This window comes from Castor canadensis, chromosome 11 (assembly GCF_047511655.1).
Source record: "Castor canadensis chromosome 11, mCasCan1.hap1v2, whole genome shotgun sequence".
In the NCBI taxonomy this organism is placed as follows: domain Eukaryota; kingdom Metazoa; phylum Chordata; class Mammalia; order Rodentia; family Castoridae; genus Castor; species Castor canadensis.
The window spans coordinates 6,881,060-6,902,266 of record NC_133396.1 but is presented as its reverse complement, the minus strand read 5'-3'; the positions used below and the strand labels follow the sequence as shown (position 1 = coordinate 6,902,266).

General features: G+C 50.0%; 1 protein-coding gene across 8 annotated transcripts in view; it reads left to right on the top strand.

The window, feature by feature from the left end:
• Rab37 (RAB37, member RAS oncogene family) overlaps positions 1 to 20,992 on the top strand; it is a 54,536-nt gene extending 33,544 nt beyond the window's left edge. For 2 of the 8 annotated variants that reach the window (XM_074045200.1, XM_074045203.1), the window contains 9 exons: positions 7,511 to 7,621; positions 15,486 to 15,596; positions 16,538 to 16,579; positions 17,053 to 17,119; positions 17,213 to 17,265; positions 18,399 to 18,464; positions 18,947 to 19,003; positions 19,087 to 19,163; positions 19,366 to 20,992. In XM_074045200.1, the coding sequence (XP_073901301.1) occupies positions 7,511 to 7,621; positions 15,486 to 15,596; positions 16,538 to 16,579; positions 17,053 to 17,119; positions 17,213 to 17,265; positions 18,399 to 18,464; positions 18,947 to 19,003; positions 19,087 to 19,163; positions 19,366 to 19,471 (690 nt within the window). In that variant the 3' untranslated portion in view covers positions 19,472 to 20,992. Of the gene's footprint in view, positions 1 to 7,510; positions 7,622 to 9,886; positions 9,958 to 12,578; positions 12,685 to 12,831; positions 12,957 to 15,485; positions 15,597 to 16,537; positions 16,580 to 17,052; positions 17,120 to 17,212; positions 17,266 to 18,398; positions 18,465 to 18,946; positions 19,004 to 19,086; positions 19,164 to 19,365 lie in introns of those variants that run through there. The other 6 variants (XM_074045201.1, XM_020159547.2, XM_074045204.1 and 3 more) reach the window with 5 other exon arrangements.
• Positions 20,993 to 21,207: the final 215 nt, after the last annotated feature.

Here is a 21,207-nt window from a genome sequence, read left to right as displayed (position 1 = left end):
CTCCTTTCAAAGCCCTATACCAAATTTTGTAATTTCTATTTTGAGGCCTTTTTCCTTAAAAGGAATTGCATAAACTCCAGGCCCAAGTAAATTGATAGGTGTTCCCTCCCCTTAGATGCACACCAGAGTTCTTCACTTCAAAGTTCTTCTCCCTAAAGAATCTGGGCCTGACTTTGCCCACTAGGAGCAGCAGAAGTGAAGTGTGCCAGTCTCCAACCCTAGCCTGGGACTCCCACATTTGCTCCTGCTCTCCTGTATCTCTACACCTGCCAGGAGTTCAGCTTGGCAACCTGCTGGGTGGATGTCAGAGACACACAGAGCAGAGCCAAGCTGCCTCAGCTACCAGCCAGTGGACCTCAGACATGTGAGGGAGACCAACTGAGAGCAGAACAGATACCCAGACACCCAAGGGATGGACTCCCACTCTGCCACTGAATTTTAGACAGTTCACTGCAGCATTACTGTGGTGACAGAAAACTAAGACCCTGGAGCTAGGCGTGGTGGCTCACACCTATAAACCCAACTACTTGAGAAAACTGGAGATCCTATCTGAAAAACAAACTAAGAGCAAAAGGACTGGGGGGGCCTGGCTCAAGTTGTAGATGAAGTCCTGAGTTCAACCCCCAGTACTGCAACAAAAAAAAAAAAAAAAAAAGGAAAAACTATGGAAACTAGATTTGCTCCCCTCCCCCAGCCCCTATCTGTTTTCCTCTCAGCTCTTCCCCTGGCCTGTTCCGCCTTCCTCCTCCAGACCCCAGTCCTCACCACTACCCTATACCATTCAGATAACAGCCAACCATGAGCTGGTGGAGTCTTCTGAAGCTTATGATTCAAAATTAGCACATTTGTTTAACTTTAAAAACTAGGCACATTCTTTTAAGAAAAAAATAGATTATGGAATACAAGAAGAGACAGAAGGAAGAGAGGGAGGGAGGGAGGGAGGAAGGAAGGAAGGAAGGAAGGATGGAAAAGAGGAAGGGAGGGAGGGAGGAATGAATTTAATTGCCCCTATTTCACCACCCTGAGGAAATTGCTTTTAATATTAATGTTTACATTTCACTCATCTTTTCTCTGTGCAGAAACATATGACTTGTTGCAGAAATCAGAAAGGGGCACTGGGGCTGGGGCTGGGGCTCAAGTGTTAGAGTGCCTGCCTAACAAGTGCAAATCCCTGAGTTCAAACCTCAGTATCACCAGAAAGGGGCACTGATGTGTCTTATAAGCTTATATCACTCCCTGCTCAACAGATTTCTATCGTACACAACACTGTCTACTGTGGGAAAGATGTCTTACAAACAAACACCACCAAGTGTGGTTTTAGAGCATTTGCACACTCCTGTTGGGTACAAACACATGCAGGGAAGACAATTCTGAACTCCTCTGCGTCCCTTGGATTTACACAGTACAGATAATCTTTTTGGAACCCAACTTCACAGGTGTAGGAGTTCCTGTCCCATAGGACTGGTTTGGTTGGGTCTCTCCCACTCTGGAACAGAAGTCCATGAGTGCTGTGTCACCAGTGACTAGATCTGTACCTGGCATACAGTAGGCGCTGCATAAACACTGACATAATGAATGCACTACTTCTACTGTATCAGTGTTCTGCCCCTGGCTGTATGAGCTCTACTGAGTGCTGTAAGGATCAATTGTAACTCCAACCTGTTCTCAGGAACCATTCCTGAACCTTTTGAGTTCCCCTTGGACCCAGTTGCATTTCACCTTTTCTACCCACGTGTGTTATGTTCTGTATTTGACATAATTGCCACACTAAATCCTTACTACAAATCTATGATAACATTCATGCTATTCCCACTTTTCAGGTAAAGAAACTATGGCTCAAAGAGAAAGTAACTTGTCTAAAGTTGCATAGCTAGGAAATGGCACAGTTAGGATTCGAACCCAGGTCTGGCCCATATAAGCATGTTGTCTGCCTCCTGTTGGGTATAGGAGGGAGGGAAGGATGAAGGAGAAGAGGGAGAGGAGAGAGAATGAGAGAGAGAGAGAGAGAGAGAGAGATCCTATTTGATGCTGACCATGAAGGAACCAGAAAGAATGATTGTCGTCAGTTGTCCACACCAAAGTTGTTTTTTCCCAAAATGAAAGAGTGTTTTATCAGGAACTGGAAATAAATTTAACAAGGTCAGTAACTAACACCTTGAACCTTGAACCTTTTCCAAATGTTCTGCAGTCTACGGAATGGAAAACTGGGTCTGAGCCAAGTTCTGGTCCAGGAAATCAGGCAGAGGCAAAGCTTATGTTTTAGAAAAATGTGGGTCTCCTAGAGCATGCACTATGGTCTAAATGTCTGTGTGTCCCCAAAGTTCATATGTTGAAGCATAATCACCAATGTGACCTTTATGGTCCCAAGGGAGCCTTCAGGAGGTGACTAGGTCATAAGGTGGAAGTCCTCATAAAAGGGCCCCAGAGAACTGCCTTGCACACTCTACCATGTGCAGATATAGCAACAAGGTATTCTCCAGACATTAAATGTGCCCATGCCTTGGTCTTGAACTACCAGGCCTCCAGAACTGTGAGAAATAAATTTATTTTGTTTATTAGCCACCCAGACGATAGTATTTTGTTACAGCAGCCAGAACAGGCAAGACAATAGACTGATCTACAAGAATGAGAAGACAAAAGGGTTTTTGGTTTTCAAAACAGAGCATCTGTCATTTATACCACCTGCTCCTCAGTTACCTAAACAGTGTAATACTTGCTAATATTGACAAGTAGAGCAGCTTCAGTTCAGGCTCCATCTGCCCAGAATTGATCTTTTTTTTTTTTTTAACACACCAATTAATAAGCTAGATTTATTTGGGAAAAGAAAACAAGCCATTTGTTCAGCAAGAGCTGGGCTGTCACTAGCATTTGTATGTGCCTTTCCCAGAGTCATCCTGGCACTGTGTCCCTCCCCAAATTTTTTCCAATCACAAAATAACTAGCATATGTTTATTACAAGAGAATAACAAATCACAAATAAGCACAAAGGATGCAATCAAATCATTTCTAGCCCTACCACAGAGGGTAATTGCTGTTAGCCCCTAAGTGTGTATCCAAGTATGTATCTTCTGTAGAAAAGCAATTTATTCCAAGTTCAATAAAGGACTACTCACATATGAACTTATCTCACCAACAGAACAATTACACTTATTGGAGCTTTTTAACATAGGAAAAGTATAAAAAGGAGACAAGGCAATGGGAGGTGTTGAGAATTCTGGAAGTGATGCATGTGTGGGGACCTCTATGCTTTCCACTCAATGCTCACTTGAACCTAAAACTATTTTAATACATAAAGCTTTTTTTTTTTTTTGGCAGAACTGGGGTTTGAACTCAGGGCATCATGCTTCCTAGGCAGACATGCTACCACTTGAGCCACTCCACCAGCCCTATTTTTTGGGGGGTCCTAGCAAATTATCCACCTGGACTGACTTCAAACCGTGATCCTCCTGGTCTCTGCCTCCTGAGTAGCCTGTGTTACAGGCATGAGCCACCGCTGCCCAGCTATAAAGTCTATTATTAAAAAAGAAAAAGACATAAGGCACTGAGTTCAAACCCTGGTATCACCAAAAGAAAAAGAGAAAACATGACTAATAATGCTGACTCTGAAATATTTCCTTTCCTAGTTAGTAGTTTGTCAGTCACTACTTTTTTTCAAAAGAGTGATCAAGCAAATGATGTTAAAAAAAAAAAAAAAATAGAAACAAGCCAGGTGCCCGTGGCTCTTGCCTATAATCCTAGCTACTCAGGAGGCAGAGATCAGGAGGATCATGGTTCGAAGCCGGCCTGGGCAAATAATTCTGAGAGACCTTATCTCAAAAAAAAAAAAATCACAAAAAAGGGCTGGTGCAGTGGCTTAAGGTGAAGGCCCTGAGTTCAAGCCCCAATACTGAAAAAAAAAGAAAGAAAGAAAAGAAAGATAAAATGAGAAATAAAAATCTTCTCTCCATTCCCTACCTGTCACCCCCAAAGCCTCAAAGTGAACCCCTGTCAGCCTCTAAGGCCTCCCTAGAAAAATTCACATAACCAGAGTCCAGCATAGTCTCCTAAGCAAGGTGCTAGAACCTCACCCTGCCCCCCTTTCTTTCTCTTAATGAGTTTCTCCCAAATTAGTCTCCCCATTCTTTTCTTTTTTAAAACAGGGTCTTACTATGCAACCCAGGCTGGCATTGAACTCAAGGTCCTCCTGCTTTTACCTCCCAAGTGCTGGGATTACTGTCATGAACTACTACACCCAGCTGCACCCCCATTCTTTTATCGTTTTTGCAGTAATGAGTAGGATACATATTCTAGAGTTTATTTCTACAGTCCCTACATGCTGAAATATGTGTTTTTATGAGTAATACAGTGAGCATTGATAATTGATAGACACTGTCAGTTGCTCTCCAAAAACGTTGCATTCTACCACTAATGGTGTGTGCACGAGTGCCTGCTCCCCTAACCTAAGCGATGCTGACCATTTCCAAACTTTTATCCAGCTGCTACATATTACATCACATGTGTCAGTGTGTTCCAGAGAAACAGAAAGGAGAGAGAGAGAGAGAGAGAGAAATGTGTTCCAAGGAGTTGGCTTACAAAATCCAAGATCTACAGTGAAGGCCAGAAGCCTGGAAATTCTCAGGTGGAAACTGATGCTGCCATCTTGAGGAAACCAGTTTTGCTCTTAAAGTCTCAATTAATCAGTGAGGCCCACCCAGATTATTAAAGACTGACAGTCTGTGGATGTTAACAGCATCAGCAAAATACCTTCACAGCTGCATCTAGACAACACAGTAAGTGGAACTGCAGCCCAGCTGAGCTGACACATAAAATTAGCCATGTATCCACACTCTTTGATGGTGCGTCTGCAGAAATATTCCTCTGCACGGTTTGTATTCTGAGGGATACTAACCCTTCTTCATCGGTCTTGCAAATGTTCTTCTTCCTTTGACTTTATTTCTGGTATCTTCTGTCCACCAGAACATTTTTGTTTCTATGCAGAAGATCTACCAATCTTTTCCTTGATGGCATTTGAATTCCTTGTCTGGTTAAGAAGAGGACTCGGAGCCACTTTGGGAGCTACAGAACTGACCATTCATGGAGGCTTCTAAATGCTGCCCCCTGAACCTTGGAGTTACAGGAAAGCAGCATCCTTGCATTAGCCCAGCTCCATGGAGAGGCCTCCGATGAAGTAGGATTTACTGTGAGGTCCCTGCTTTTATCAAGGATTGATACAACAGGTGTAGGAAAAGCTTTGCATCTGGTGCAAAATGCCAATTGCCTATTTTGTTACTCCAGGCCCCTCACAGAGGAGTCAGCATAACAGAGAAAATAGCCCTTGATCAAAAGGACCCAGGCATTCTTTATCATACATCCAGTACCACAGCCCTATCTGGTTTCCCAGTTTGTCATGACTGCCAAGAACCCTAGAGCCAAATGTAATGGTCAAACACAGTAACAAGCAGTCACTGGGTAGGAGATTTGCCCCACCCCGACCCACACATACCCCCCTTTCTTCATGCACTTTCTTAGGTGCTACTGTTAACTGCCTCTGGTACATGTGGGTTTCATTTTAAGCTTCCTTGAATCCCATTTGGAAATGGAGAAAGCACAAACAGACATAAACAAAATCACTTCAGAAAAGCAAACACAGACACAAATCATGGCAAAGCTGACACAGACGTTCCAATCAAAACTAGATCAATTAACTTTTAATTAACTGATTAAACTTTCATAAATGCTCTGGGAGAGGCAGCATGCAGTGAAAAGTCTGGAGAAGGGACAGATCTAAGGGACATCTTAGATTTTAGGGAGAAATAGTTCCACAAAGCTGGTAAAATGATCAGCTCAGGACTCTCCATGGGACCCAGATTTTAAAACTCCAGGAGTCATGGCCAGTAGATTCCTGATGCTGCTATATAGACCAATACAAGAGAGCTGGAGGCGTGGCTCAAGAGGTAGAGCATCTGCCTAGCAAGCAGATGCCCAGTGCCATCAAAACACAATACAAGAGCATCACCTGCCCTTACCCAATCCAGGATTCAGCTGACTCTGAAATGTAGTTAAGTTCCCAAGATAGAACTATTTCCTACAACAAGAAAAGGGATGGGAATTCTTCACCCTGAAAAGGAAAAGAATAAAAAGCGAAAGAATTAGAATCTGTTATATCTTTCAGGAAAGGATGAGCTGGGCATGCCCTTCTAGAATATTCTCACTAAAAAGCACTTCTTAAAGCCTGAGGAAGTTAGATCTGAGATGCAAATGAATAAAGCCACTGATAAAGCCACTTCGTATAACAAAACAATGGTGCTCTGTAACCCAGGAGGAAATAAAAGCAAATGGAATTTGGTTCAGAAGCAGGGGCAGAGGGAAAAAAGTCACCATCAAGGGCATCCTGACATTCAACCTGCTCTGATACTGACTCCCTGTGATGATGCCACAGTCAGAGCCCAACAGGGGCTGGGCCCATGGGCCTGATCCAAAGAGGCCCTGGACACTTTAATGCTTTTACGTCTTTTCAAGTTCAGCTACAGTTTCCATCTTCTAAGCCTTTTCACCCTTCAATGCTTGTCACTGGAAAGTGGCTATTGTCTATCTTGAAACTGAGGCATATATCTACTCACTCATCCATTCATTCTCTCTTTTTTTTTTTTTTTCATACTGGGGTTTGAACTCAGAGCCCACACCTTGATCTGCTCCACCAGCCCTTTTCTGTGTTGGGTATTTTTGAGATAGGGTCTTATGAACTATTTGCCCAGGCTGGCTTTGAACCATGATCTTCCTGATCTCTGCCTCCTGAGTAGCTGGGATTACAGACGTGAGCCACTGATGCCTGGCTCATCCATTCATTCTTTCACTTAATGGACAGATGTATACAGCCTCCTAATGCATGTCTATTTCTTCTCTGTTGTCCAAATAGTTCACCTGAGTTTCTAGGCTAATTCTCATCTCTGCTTCCTCTCAGTACAGACCTCTCAGCAGAGTAACCATTCTCCTTTCCCTCAAATCTGTTTCTCTTTGAAATGTCCTCTCCAGGCCTTGCTCCATAGCCAAGTGTGAACTATTCCTAAGGCACACACCACATATCCCGATTTTGCTTTACCCCATGAACTAGTGTTTTTGAACTAGCACATATGGGAGATCCATAGACACTGAGTTAGTTCTGGTCCTCCAAGGAGCAGACACAAAAAGGGAATTAAATGTGCAAGGATTTTGTTAGGGGAAATACCTATGACAGCTCAGGTCACTTATGCCCCTGTGGTTGGAAGTGCACTAGGCACATTCTCATGGTCTCCCCAGATGTTCATTAACTAGGGATGGAAGGAGAATTTTTCTATGCTTTTTTGCCTTTTTCAGTGGCAATAGAAAATCAAGAGTTGGTGTGTGTATCTGTGTACTGTGTATACATGTGTCTGTGTGGTTTTTGTGGGTATTTGTGTGTTCAGAAAGAACCCCAACTCCCACAGCCATCATGGCATCTCAGAGGCCTAATCCAGCTGTGACCCTCACCTCTCTCTCTGTTGCCCCCTTTCAGACCATCCTGGTGGGCGACAGTGGCGTGGGGAAGACATCTCTGCTGGTTCAGTTCGACCAGGGCAAGTTCATTCCAGGCTCCTTCTCAGCCACTGTGGGCATCGGATTCACAGTAAGCACTCATCGGCTAGGCCAGCTCTAGGCCTGGACTCTGGGACCCCCATGTGTTTCTGTCAGGGAGCCTGCTGGAAACAGGTGGGCACTCAAGCAGGACCATTAAGAGGAAGCTGAAGGAGGAGACTATTTCCAGATGTGTTGGGAACCAGGAAGGCAGGGGCCATGCTCTTAGATGGTGCAGGGACTCCATTCCACCTCAAGCCTAAAGATCAACAAAACTCAGGAATAAAGAGGGGTACTGGGCAGGCCACCTGGCAGGAGCTGCGTGACCATCAGTGGAGGGACATTGGAGCCCATGGGAACCCCTAAGAGCCGTCCTCACTCTACCACCCACCCTCACTGACTCACCCTGACTCATACTGCCCCTGCAGCTGCTCTCAGACTCCCTTGAATACCCAGGAAGACCTGGGTCTTCTGTTAGGTCCACTGAATCCTAATGTTCCAGAGTCAGGAGCGAGCAGATGATGTTTCTTGGGCAGTGTAGGTTTTTGCTAGCCTCCAGGACAAATCAGAGCCCAGGGCCTATTAGGTCGCACTCAGGGCTAGGATGCAGTATGTCAGCATGGTGGGAAGAGAGAAAGGGAAAACCAAAAGTAGGCTTGTCCATGGCTTTAGTTGACTGTCTAGGAGGTGAGTAAAAAGGGAGAGCTGGCCAGTACCAGGAAGTCAGCCAAAACAGCAATGTCCAGTTGTACCCAAGACTGAGACCACCTGGACCTCAGGGAAGGCTTAGCTGGGTGGGGCTGAGTCCCAGGAGACCTGGGACCAGGCTGCTGAGAAATGAACCAGATATACTGGTGCTGGGGGCTCACCCACCCCAACCCATGCCTGTCTGTCCTCAGAGTCACACCCCCAGCTCTTCACCCATCCTTCCACCTGTCTGGGTGGGCAGAGAGTAGGTGAAGGTGGGGGTGGTTCTGCAAACTCAAATACACAGTCCACGGACACACAGGTGAGATCTCTGAGTGTTGCCAATAGCTTGGCAAGAAAATCGAGGCCAGTCTCCTATGAGAAAGATGAAAGCATGTGATCAGACCGAGGGCCCCAAGCAGCCTGGGTTCTCACCCTGTCCTCAGGATAAGTCTCCTATACCCTCAGCTGTCTGCTTAGCACTGGTCAACATCCAGACATCAGCAGCTTACACTGAGTGAAGCCTGAGACTAGGGAACACATGGGTCAAGGGCATGACCTTGAACCACAAACAAACCCAACCCTGCTCCACAGCTGATACCCAAACCCAGGGAAATCCCCACTGGTGATGGTGGGCAGGGTAACCAAATTTGACAGGAACCACACAAAGGATGATTGACAGGGGCTCAGCCATAGCCCTACTTGCATACAGAGATTTCCAGCTCTGGCTGTAACAATGTCTGTCCCCCTGGACTACTTTCCCACCCCTCTGTCTAGTGCTAGGGACCCCTCCATTCCTTCCCTATCCATCCCTCTGCTTGGAACAGCTGGGTCTTCATGGCTAGTCTCCCATGTCCTGCTGAGCAAGGATGCTGGAGGACATTGAGGCTCCTTCAAATGTCACTGGTCTGAGGGTCCCTAGAGAGTCTCCCCATACAGCTGACAATTTGCAAGTGCCCTGGGCCTGGGCCTGGCTATCGAGTGGACTAAGAAGGGGTCACCAAGCTCCCACTGGCCCTGCTCAAGAGGTGAAATGCAGCATGGCAGCAGGGAAGGGCATGGGGTGACTATCTGGGACATGTCCTAATCCAGAAACAACCAGGCCCATCACCTCCTGGCTGTTTTGAAATGAAGATCCACTGCTTCAGTAGAGCAGGGCTGGTAACCCACGCTGCATCCTGTCACACACCTGGGGGCTCATGCAGGTGCTTCATGAGCTGCAGGTGGTCCATGAACCAGAATTTGCAAAACTCAAGTTTAGGACTCATCCCTCTGGCCTTGGCCTTAGTCTCCCCTCCACACTCTGACCCTGCACTCAAGGGGCTACATGGTTCCAAGGGCTGAGGTTTTCTCCAGGCCACCTGGACGTCAGGGAGCCCACACACACACACACATGGCTGTGGCTTCAACTGCTCTCCAGGGCCCTCAACTGAATTACCATGCAAGGCTCCTGTGCCAGTTGGCACCTCCTCTCTTAGGAGACTGTGTTACTATATGAGCCATGACTGTGATACAGAAGGGCAGGGGTATTTACTAGCACAGTAATTAGGGGTGCATTTCAGATCTGGGGGTGGTGGGAGGGGTGGGATAAGTTGTGGGGTGTTTATATTTTTATTTTTTATTTTTGCAGTGCTGGGGATTGAACCCAGGGCCTCTTGCCTGCTAGGGAAGTGCAGGACCACTGAGCTACACTTCCAAGAAGTGAGCTACACTTCTTTATTTTACCTTGAGACAGGTGTTTGCTAAATTACCCAAACTGACCTCTAACTTGGAATACTTCTGCCTCAGCCTCCTGAGAAGCTGGAATTACAGGGGTGAATCACATTGCCCAGTTTATGGGGTGTTTTTTTTGGAGGTGATATGTGTGTGTGATGATGATGTGAGGTGTGGGTCACTTTGAGTGGTGTGTGTTTGTGCAGTGATGTGTGATCAATTTTGACTGATAGTGTGATGTGAACAGTATCTGTGATTGCAATGTGATGACAGGTATGTGCCTGGGGAGATGTGAGGTATGTGTGAGTTGGGGGTGTGGAAAATGTCTTGTGTATATGATTTGAGATGTGTGTGCAGCATGAGGTGTGTGTCTATGCAATGATACAAAGCATGTGTGTGTGTTTGTGGTATGAAGCATGTGAGTTTATGGTATGAAATGAGGAATATGTGTTGTATGTGTGGTATGATGTGAGGTGTGAGTGAGTGTGGCAGGGGGAAAGGCAAGCTTCCAGGGTGCTTACTCAACATTACAGTGGACGTCAGGATGCCTGGGTGTTGGGTTCTAGATCAGCCCTCTCCTGAAGGCCACATCTATAGAGAGCCCCTACCTTTTAGTGAGTACCTCTTCTGCACTGCCCCACTCTGAACATCCCTGAGCCCCCTCTGGCTTCTGACTCACTCAAGACTCCCTTTGAACATGCTGCAAGACATTAGAGTGCCCCAGGGGACAAGTGTGGCTCACTCCTCTTGTGGTGCTGCTCACACACCACACACAGACCCAGCATCGCCCAGAGGAAAGCCTGTGGCGCCTCTCCCTGCATTCCTGGCTTCTTCCTCAGTTCAATCAATCCATTCAGACTCTAGCACTGCAATGTGGTACGAGTGCTCTTATCTCTGCTGGTTCTGGAGAATTCCCGCTGACATGTGACCTTCTCCATTCCAAACCCACCACAAGATAAACAGGGTCTTGGTGGAACCCACAACACAAACCACAGCTTGAGGTCAGAAGTCCAAAATCAAGGTGTCAGCGAGGCCACACTCCTCTAAAGGCTCAAGAAAAGACCCCTTCCTGCCTTCTTTCAGCTTCTGGTGGCCCCAGCAAGTCTTGGCATTCCTTGGCTCAGATTTCTGGGAGCCACCAGAGAGATCCCAGTCTCTGCCTCTGTCACCACATGGCTGTCTTCTCCCTTGTTCTCACTTCTTATGACACCAGTGGAATTGGGTTAGGGGCCCACTTTACTCCAGTATGACCTCATCTTAACTCATTATATCTGCAGTGGTCCTATTTTTAAATACAGTTGCCCTGTGGTGTACTGGTGTTCAGAACTTGAACATATCTTTTAAGGGGACACAATTCAACGCATAACAGCACAGTCTGCAGTGAAAGTGGACAAAGGGCAAGCCACTTCCCTCTCATTCCTCCTGGGCTATCACCCTCTTGCACTGAAAAGCCTGAGCCCTGCAGGGCTCCTGCATTCGCCCTCTGGAGCCAGGGAGCTCATGACATTGAACAGACTGGGGCCTTCTTTGCAGCCAGAGTCTCTGGTGTCCACATAGCAATGACAGTGCACATCTGTAGAGGGCTGGGCAGCTTCCACGCTGTTTGTATCTCATCGTATGTACAGATGCAGCTGTGGCATGCCCACCTCCAAGAACTCCTTGCTCAACACAAGGTCATCTGTCTCTGCTCTGGGGTCTTCTCCCAGCTGCCATAAAATCACTCCATTAAGGCCTCCAGCCACCTGTAAGTCAGGCCTGCCCTTTGTCCCTCACCCCCACACCTAGGTGAAGAAGTGCAGGCTCCTCCCTTCCCTCCCCACACACCCCTCAAACAGTCCCTTTGTAGTGCATCCACCTGTTCCCTGTATAGATATTGAGATGGGGGTGATTGTAAGGTTGGTGCAAGCCAACCTGAACTCTACTATGGGCAACCCAGACGCACCACTCATCGTCTGTCACCAGGAGCTGCAGGGGGCGTCCTGGGATGGAGTGGAGACTGCTCAAATGATCCACGACTTCATGAATTCATTTGGCACCTACTGGGTGGCAGGGTGAGGGTGATGTGGATAAGACTGGTCCTGCCTAGGAGGGTGTACTGCAAAGCCCACCTGCAAACGCTTTCCCAAGGTGGGACATTCTGGGATCAGCCCAACAAATCAGGGGGAAATGAGAGGTGATACATAACAAAAGGACAAGGTCTTAGCGCTGGAGGTATGGCTCAATTAGTAGAGCGCCTTTCTTGCAAGTGGAAGGCCCTGAGTTCAAACTCCAGAATAGCTAAAACCAAGCAAGTGTGCAAAAATATCGCAGCACATATGTGCTTCAGGGTGAACATCCGTAAACAAAACTACATTCAAATGAGCTGAGGTGGGAGTGCATTAGCAGAAGTGAAACTGCCTTAGCAATGTTTGCAGAACGCAAGTCTCAAGTCAGCCTCCCCGCGGCTATCGGTGGCCAGCTAGCCGGCCGGGCTCGAGCGCCCCCTGCTGGCTTGGCTACGCAGTGGCAGCGCAGCAGCCCGCGGGCAGTAGCCACAGCTAGGCCAGAATTTCTGCAGCAGGCTGGGTGCGGAGGTGACTTTAGGTGACCGATCCTGGGACTGGATTTGGCCTTAAGAACACGAAACCAGGCCAGTGATTCTCATGGAGCCCGGCCGCCCCCTGGGCACGGTCCTTGCAGTTCAGCGCGCCCTCGTAGGACAGCCTACGAGGAAGGGTAGTGGGGGAGCCTAGCGGGGGCGGGTGGGGGGACGGAGGGAGGAGCCTGTCGGGGTCCGGGCTGGTTAGTGGAGGGGAGGAAGGAGTAGGTGGGGCCTGGGGCGGGGCTATTCCGTGCTGTCCCTAACCAGCTGTCCCGCCCCAGCTCACCTTTCGTCAATCCGTCAGTCCGGGGACATGACTGGCACGCCCGGCTCCGCTGCCGCTGGGGATGGCGAGACCCACGGGAGCTCCCCTCCCTGCAGTCCAAGCTACGATCTCACGGGCAAGGTGGGTGGGCACTGTGCCTGGCCCTGGGGATTCGTGGGCCGGCTCTGAGGGACATCCCTCCCTAAGCCCTTTGCCGTGGAACCCTGGCCTCCCTCGGCCCACGCCTCTCTCTGGCTGCCTGTGGATTGGATTCAGCCCTTCCCCCAGTCAACCAGAAGGAGGGAGGGAGGGTCAGGATATAGCCCCTGGGTCCTCGTCAACCTCTAAGATCTGGGCTGGCTGGGTGGGCACGGGGCAAAGGAAGATTGGAAGGTCTGAGAGACTCCCCACCCCATGAACCCCAACCCAGCTTTCTTCTGCCATGCTTTGGAATGCCATGTCTCTTCGTAAGGACTAAGTGGACGCAGGCTAGAAAGCGCTAGCCTGAAGACTCAGAAAGGACGCCCCCTAGCGGCAAGGCAACTCGCAGCTAATGCTGTTTTTCAGCTAAGTTCTCAGAGACCGACATCCTTTCAATAACTTAGGCTTGAAATTCTTTAGGTGCCTATGCCTTGGCAAATCCTAGCCCCAGGCTACAACACTGCCTCACACTTTCCTCCCAGCAAGAGAGCCACCAAACACCAAACACCATCCTTCTAGGAGGCTGTTGCTAGCCAGAGTGCAGGCCCACCTGTGAAATTTTAGAACCTGAGAAAAATCAGAGATTAGTCACAATGTCCCCCACCTGAGACAGCTGTAAAGGCAGCAGAGGCGCATGCCCTCTGCAGGGGTGACCTGTATGGAAGCAGGTGGGGACAGCGTGGACACGGGTCTGGCTCATCCCTATCCTTGGAGCAAGCAAGGTCCAGGAACACTGAGCATTCAAAGAGATGCTGAGAAGCCCTATAACTTGCACTTTCCTTCTGCAGGGTTGGAGAGAGATGAGTGAGGGCTGTGCTCCACCCAAGGTTTCAGGGGAAGCCACTCTGCCAGCTACCCGCCCAGAGCCGTTGAGATAGGCGCCCTGTGTGGGCTTGTGGCCGGAAATGGGCCCCTGCACCCTCAGGGGATGGGGAGCGGTTGATGGCCAGCCCCCACGCTGATGGGGACCTTCTGACCTTATTGCCCTACAAGGCGGCTGGGCTGTTTGCCTAGGAGGTGGCGAGGCTGAGTGGCTGTTTGTGTTTGGTGGACTTGTCTGGCGGGGTGGCTGGCTATATCGTTTGCTCAAGGCAGCTGTGATCTGTAAAGTACACAGGCACCAGTCCTGCCTGCCTCCTTTCTCAACTGGGGAGAAAGGCTCCCGGGAGCCAGGGAGGAGTGCGGGATCCAGAGGTCCCCATCCCCCCATCTGTCCTCTGAACAGACATCTGCAAGAGAGTTGACCCCCAGTCTGCCAAGACTTGTCCCAATCTTGAGCCCAGAACTGTCTAGGAGAAGCCTAACAGGAGAGCTCCTCAGCCAGATTTAGGAGGGTTGGGGGCCACAGGCAGGCAGCACCCATCCCTGGGCCAGCTTTCCCTGAGGCCCAGGTGGTTCCTGCCGACATGAGTATTCCTAGCATTTGACAAACTCTAGAAAGGCCTCAAAGAAATGGCCCTTCCTCCCTTCCACCTACTATGGAAACCAAGCCACAGGAAGGTTAAGAATCTTCCCAAAGTCACATAGTAGGCCATTTACAAGCCAGCACCCCAGCCTTATATACCTTATGCTTAGCCCCCACCCCCTACACACACCATCTCTCCACCAAAGTTAGCTGATCCCAAGACCCCACAGCTGTAGCAGGAAAACTTTTGGCTCCATTGTCAAATTCAGAGTCTCAAAAATAAGTTAAACCTGGTTAGCAGTCTCACCAGGCAGTTGGGAACATTTCAGCATTGAGTCTAGACTCCAAGATGGAAGAATGACAGAGAGCTCCCTTCCACCATTCTTAGATGCCCCCTGCAGTGACCCAAGGATGCCAATTTGCGACCATTTGTCTCACTGGGAGGTTTCTGCAGAAAGAATTTCAGACCAACTGTTTCCCCATCTCAGTGTAAATTCCAACCTTCCCTAATGCAAGCATTTATAAACATAGACCCTCACTAGAAACTTCCAAATAAATGCTTGACCCAAAAAAGAAACCCAAACAGTAGTAATTTTAGAACATGCCTGTACCAGGCAGTGCCCCGCCCATCAGTTCTGATAGGCTCCCTGGGGTGGGATCCCGTTGGAGACTAACCACTTCCTTTTCCCAGTGCTGAGGTCCTATCCACACGTGTATGCCTGAGTGGTACATACAGAGAAGATGAAATCCCTGCACCATGTGGCAGTGGGCAATTGTGTCAACTCTAGACCACTTGAATGTGAGGTTCTCTGGGGCCACCAAGCACATTTGGAGGTTCCAACCCAGGATTCCAGGTCATTGCATAGGGACAGGGGGGTCAGAGGGAGAGCTGGGAAGCCAAGGAGAGGTGTGTGGAGAGGAGAGACAGTGTGGAGGCAGGTGCCCCTCTATCCTGCTGGAATCCTTCCCAGCCTCCACCTCCTCTGATCCTCTTTCCAGGATGACGTCTCTCCCTGGAATCCCAGAGGCTCCCCCTGTTAACTGCCTCTGCCCCCATCTCCTAGGTGATGCTTCTGGGAGACTCAGGTGTCGGCAAAACCTGTTTCCTGATCCAATTCAAAGATGGGGCCTTCCTGTCCGGGACCTTCATAGCCACCGTCGGCATAGACTTCAGGGTGAGGTGGCTGCAGACACCTCCTCCAGGCAGTGAACCTGGGCTGCAGCTCAGGAGGCTGCTCTCTCCTTGCCTACCATGGCTTTCGAGGACACCTGTGCTCACTGCCTGGAGGGCCCCAGGGGTGCTCCTCTCCTTTCCCATCCCACCCACACCATGGAGGTGGCAAGGTTTGAGGTATCTGGGCAGAATTGGCACCTTGCCCACATACAAGCATGAAAAACAAGACTGAGTCTTCCTCTCCTCCACTCCTGGGCCCAGGAGAGGGTAGACCCATCCCATGGCTTAAGCCCTGAGGGCCTGTTGCCCTTGGACCTCACCTGGGCGCCTCTGGCAGGCCTCCCAGGTCAGTCTTCTCCAATTGCCGGGAAGCACAGCACAGCACTAGGCTAGGCTGGCTGTGTGTGGAGGGCCCAACTCGCAGGGCTACCAGTCTGTAGCAGGGGTGCTTAGCCCTGCACAGCAGAGGGCCTAGGAAGCGAAGTGGAAGACCATGAGGAAGTTTGGTACCTCCTCTGAGTGGGTGGGGTGCTAAGAACTGTGATAGCTAGTGCAAAGGTGGCCCTGCAAGTCTAGCCTCTGAGAGCCCCAGGTGCTAGTGGGCACCTTGTCTCCCAGGGCTCCATGACAGTCATGGAGCTGAGTTCTGGGAGGAGGTGCAAGTGGGGAGCCTCTGGTGCCTCACCCTGTGCAGCGTACTGAATCCTGGAGAAAGCAGGGCAGGTGCTCAGGCTCCCTTTGCCCTGCTGTGTATGAAAAGAGCAGATGCAATCCCCAGAAGGTTAAGGTGTGTGGGGGCAGGGTCCCTGCCACCTTGATGGGGTGACCTGTCTGGCTGAAGACCTCTATGGGCTCACCACACCTGAAGACAAAGAAAAAACATTGCCAGAGCTCAGGTCCAGCTTCCCTGACTTCCCCATCCTCTGCCCTCTTCTATTTCAGAACAAGGTGGTGACTGTGGATGGTACCAGGGTGAAGCTGCAGGTGAGACAAGAGGCTGGAATTGGGGGAGGAGTGGAGGAGCTTGCCTTTGATCCTCACCCTGAACCACAGGAGGCCTGCAGCCCTGCCCTCAGCCTGGGGTAACTTCCTGTGGGGCCCACGAGAGGAAATGGTTTTTCTTTGTTTAATGTCTACAGAAAAGGCAGTTCCCAGGCACCCTCTCTCCTAGCAAAGGCAACTCAAAATGCTTTTAGCCAAGCTTAGCCTTCCTCCATCGTCCCAGCTTTCTGGGCCTCTCTGGGGATCCCCACCCAGGGCTGGGAAGAAGAGACAGCACAGAACGGGTCTGAGAATCTAGTGACTACCACGGTCCAGGATGGCATCAGGATGGTGCTCAGGAGCCCAAGAAGCGAGAGAAGCCCCCTTCCTGCAGACAGCTCACTCCACAGCACGGGCCTCCAGCCTACAGTCTCTGCACCCTGCCTCCTTCTGACCTTTTCTCCCTCCCTTCATAGATCTGGGACACCGCAGGGCAGGAACGCTTTCGCAGTGTCACCCATGCTTACTACCGAGATGCCCAGGGTAAGTCCCATGCCCTCCAGCCCCTTCTCCCCGACTCTCGGCAGCACCCATGTTGCTGCCCTAACCCTCTGTCATCAATCTGTCCCCCACCAGCCTTACTCCTGCTGTATGACATCACCAATAAATCTTCCTTCGACAACATCAGGGTATGTCTTCCCTCCCTGGGTTCCCCACCCTCACCCCCATAAGCAGCCAGGGATGGGCCTCTGTGGGTCAGATTGACTCCTGCTCTGTGGGAACAGACAGACCATGGAATCCCGTCACTTATAAAAAACACCCAACTGTGACTGGGCATTTCATTGCCAAGTGGGCATGGAGACCAAGGAGGTTATTGTGCCCCATGCCACCTGCATAGCCTTGACCATGATTCATGAGTGTGCTTCATGTCAAAGTGTTCAGAACAGTCCTGGCTCCACCCTGGACAATTATCCACATGGATCCAGGGCAAAGCCCAAGCAGAAAAGTCCACCCATACATCCAGCCCAAGTTGCAACTCAGGCAGACAGAGTGGCTGGGTCCTCACAACCAAACTACTAGAGAGTGAAGTAATCATCTAATAAATACAACCACCGACTCTGTGCGCAACAAGTTATAGCTTTCACGTGCTCTCTGACATCAAGGACAGTGTGCTGAGCTGGTGCCCATGGCTCACGTCTATAACTCTAGCTACTCAGGAGGCAGAGATCAGGAGGACCATGGTTCAAAACCAGCCAGGGCAAATAGTTCATGAGACCCTACATCAATAAAACCCATCATAACAAAAGGGCTGGTGGAGTGGCTCAAGTGGTAAGAGCACCTGCCTAGCAAGTGTGAGGCCCTGAGTTCAAACCCCAATCCACCAAAAAAAAAAAAAAAAAAGGACAGGGCTGACAAACTGGGGGGATAAGACATAAAGATATACAAAGGATGGAAAACTCATGGCCCTTAAACTGTCACCTCTAATCTCATGCTCATTACAGACATCGGTAATCAATCACAGTACTTTTTTTTTTTCAATGCTGGGAACGGAACCCAGTGCACATACTAGGCAAGTGTGCTACCACGGAGAGATATCCTCAGCCCTTGGAGGGTCTGCTGTGTAACCCAGGCTAGTCTAGAACTTTGTGTTCTACCTGAGCCTCCATGTGCTCGGGTTACAGGTGTGCACAACCACACCCAGGCAATCTCATCACATTTGATCACTGACCCCTTTTATGGTCTTAGAATCCTCAACAGGGCGCTCTAAGAAAAGAATGGCCTGGCCAAATCTTGGCTTAGCTCAGCTTCCCCTCTCCCACAGGCCTGGCTTGCAGAGATTCATGAGTATGCCCAGAGGGGTGTGGTGATCATGCTGCTAGGCAACAAGGTGAGTGGCTTACTGGCGGGTCCATTCACCTTGCCCCTCCTCTCTCCCAGCCTTAGCATCAGCCCTACCCAACTGATGTAGGAGTCAGATGTGTCTGATGGCTTCTCCTTATCCCATTGCCCTCTTAAAGTTTTGTAAATAGTCCCTTCTAGGGAAAGTCCAAGCCGCTGCCCGGCCACCATTAGATCATAATGATCAGTGTCAAGGGTCAGGGCCAAATGCTGTCATCCCACTGAGGCTGGGTTGTCACACCCTTTGCCAAGGAGAGTTACTTATCTTCCAAGGTCAGAGGTGAGATCCCAGGGCTGGAAGTTGGGCACACAGCCTGAACAAGGGAGAAACCTAGGTCCCAGGCCAATCCCACCTGCCTTCAGTCCCTCAGGCCACCAGCAGAGGGCAGGCAGTGCCTGCTCCTAGGGCTAAAGAAGGGCCTACTGGGGTCAAGGCTTCCTTCCCCAGACTGACCCACATGGGCTTAACAGGCAGATGTGAGCAGTGAAAGGGTGATCCGTTCAGAGGATGGAGAGACACTGGCCAGGGTAAGTGACTGCTGATGGAGGGGGATGGAGTGGGGTGGTGAACCAACCAGAGGCTGGCCCTAAGAACACTCTCTTCTGAGCAGGAATACGGCGTTCCCTTCATGGAGACCAGCGCCAAGACGGGCATGAACGTGGAGTTAGCCTTTCTGGCCATTGCCAAGTGAGAGCTAAGCAGGAAAGGGAAAAATACGGGTCATGGTGGCATCATCTGGGAGTCCAGTAGGCACAAGCCCCTGGGCCCACCTGCATTCTGCATTTTCAGCTCCTTTTGCTCCTGGCTATGGGAATGGGGTTGGAGAATGCCTGATCTGCACTCCCAGCCTAGCCCAGCCCAATCTAGCCCATTGCTTTTCTTCTTCTAGGGAGCTGAAATACCGTGCAGGGCGGCAGGCCAATGAGCCCAGCTTCCAGATTCGAGACTACGTGGAGTCCCAGAAGAAGCGCTCCAGCTGCTGCTCCTTCGTGTGAATCCCAAGGGGCTGAGAGGAGCAGCTGTCTCCCCCGCACTGGCTTATTCTGAGTGACTGAGCCAATGGAGAGAGAGCTGGGGACCCAGTACACAGTCTCTGCCTACAAGGAAGCTGTACCCCAGCTGCCACCCTAGTTCCTATAGCTTCCCTACATCCCAGGGGAGGGTAAAATACTTATGTCTTAACTTCATTATCCATAACTTAATACCAAAAAAGGAGCACCAAGCGTGCCCAGAAAACCAAGATAGATAGGGACCTGCTGGTCCTTTTCCCTTCTTGGGACTAGGACCTAAGAGGCTGAGGGGGCTTCCCTCCTAGCAACAAGGGTGATACTGCTCCAGCTCAGCAACAGGGGACACTGATGTACTTCCGGGGTGTAACAGCAGGTAATGACTCCATCTCCACTCTCACTTCAGCTGGAGTGGCTGAGCAGACCCCAGCCTTCACTTCTTCCAGCTCTCTAGGGAACAGTCTTCCTCATTAAGATGGGTCCTCACACTGGGAGTAGACCAAGGCCAAGGGGAAAGTAAGATTTGCAAGGATTGTGACAGAGAGGAGTAACAGAGAGTAGGTAAGGTCTGCTTGTTCTGCTACCTCTGGCCTTCCTAAACACCCTCCTGGAGGCATGCCCTTTTTCCTCCAGCTGCACACAAGCACATGGAGGCACCTGGAAACTGGTTTCTATTCTCTGCACCTCAGAGTCCAGGCAAGCCCTCCTACCCCAACCTCCTCAATCCCTGTCTCATCTGCCTTTCTGCCTGTGCCTCTGGACACCTGGGGTCAGAACTAGGAAGATCATTTTTCCCTCCCATTGCCTTGGCAGGTGTGAAGCCCCACAACTACTTCTTCAAGCAATTGCAGTGCTTAGCTTAACTGAGTTAACAGCCAGATGGAGAGAAACCCCTGACTTCTGGAGCAGGTGGGAGGCAAAGTTGAGCAAACCTCCCCCCAAATTTATCCCCCTAAACCCAAGCTCTCCCTCCTCCCTAACCACTGTGCAGAGAGCAGGGCCAAAACTGCTTTATCTTCCCTCCTATTAAGTGAGGTTAATGAGTGGGAAGTCATCTATTTCTGGTGAACTAATGTAATATGTGCAAAACAAGGTCATGTGGTCTGGGGAGAGGGGCAGTAAGGAGTTCCTATAAGCCCAAGATCACACGCTCCCAAAATTCTGCCTCAACCTTGGGAGTGATTGGCAGTCATGCGGGCCAGAACCTACAGGCACCTTTACTCCAGCTGTGCAGGCCAGGGGTGAGGAGGCAGTGAGAAAGAAGTACGCACTGCACATTTCTGCGGATACTGCATTTGCTTTCAAGGCAGAAATCTTGCTCTCTGAGAAGAGTCAGCAGCTCCTACTTGGGCGATAAGGAAGCTCTCAGTGGCCTCTCCCAGGCGGAGCAGGGAGGAGCCTGACCTTGCCTGCCTCTTCTGGGGCCTGTGGCAGGTTGCAGGACGTCCAGTGGCACAGACAGCTCTGGGCCTCTAGCATCTGTGTTTTTCAGAATTAAATTGCAGTATTTTGGAAAGTACACCCTGTCCGCTGTTTGTTTGGAGTGGGCCTGGAGGAGGGATCATGTTGAAGGGGTTGTTATTGCATGTTGGGGGAGGGGAGGGGACTGTCATTGCCAAAATCATTTGATCCTCATTCTTCAGTGTCCTCAAAGGGTCACCTCACCCTTAATTGGCTGCTCCCCAGCCTCTGAGCAGCATCTCATCTGGCAAAAGGGAGCGGGA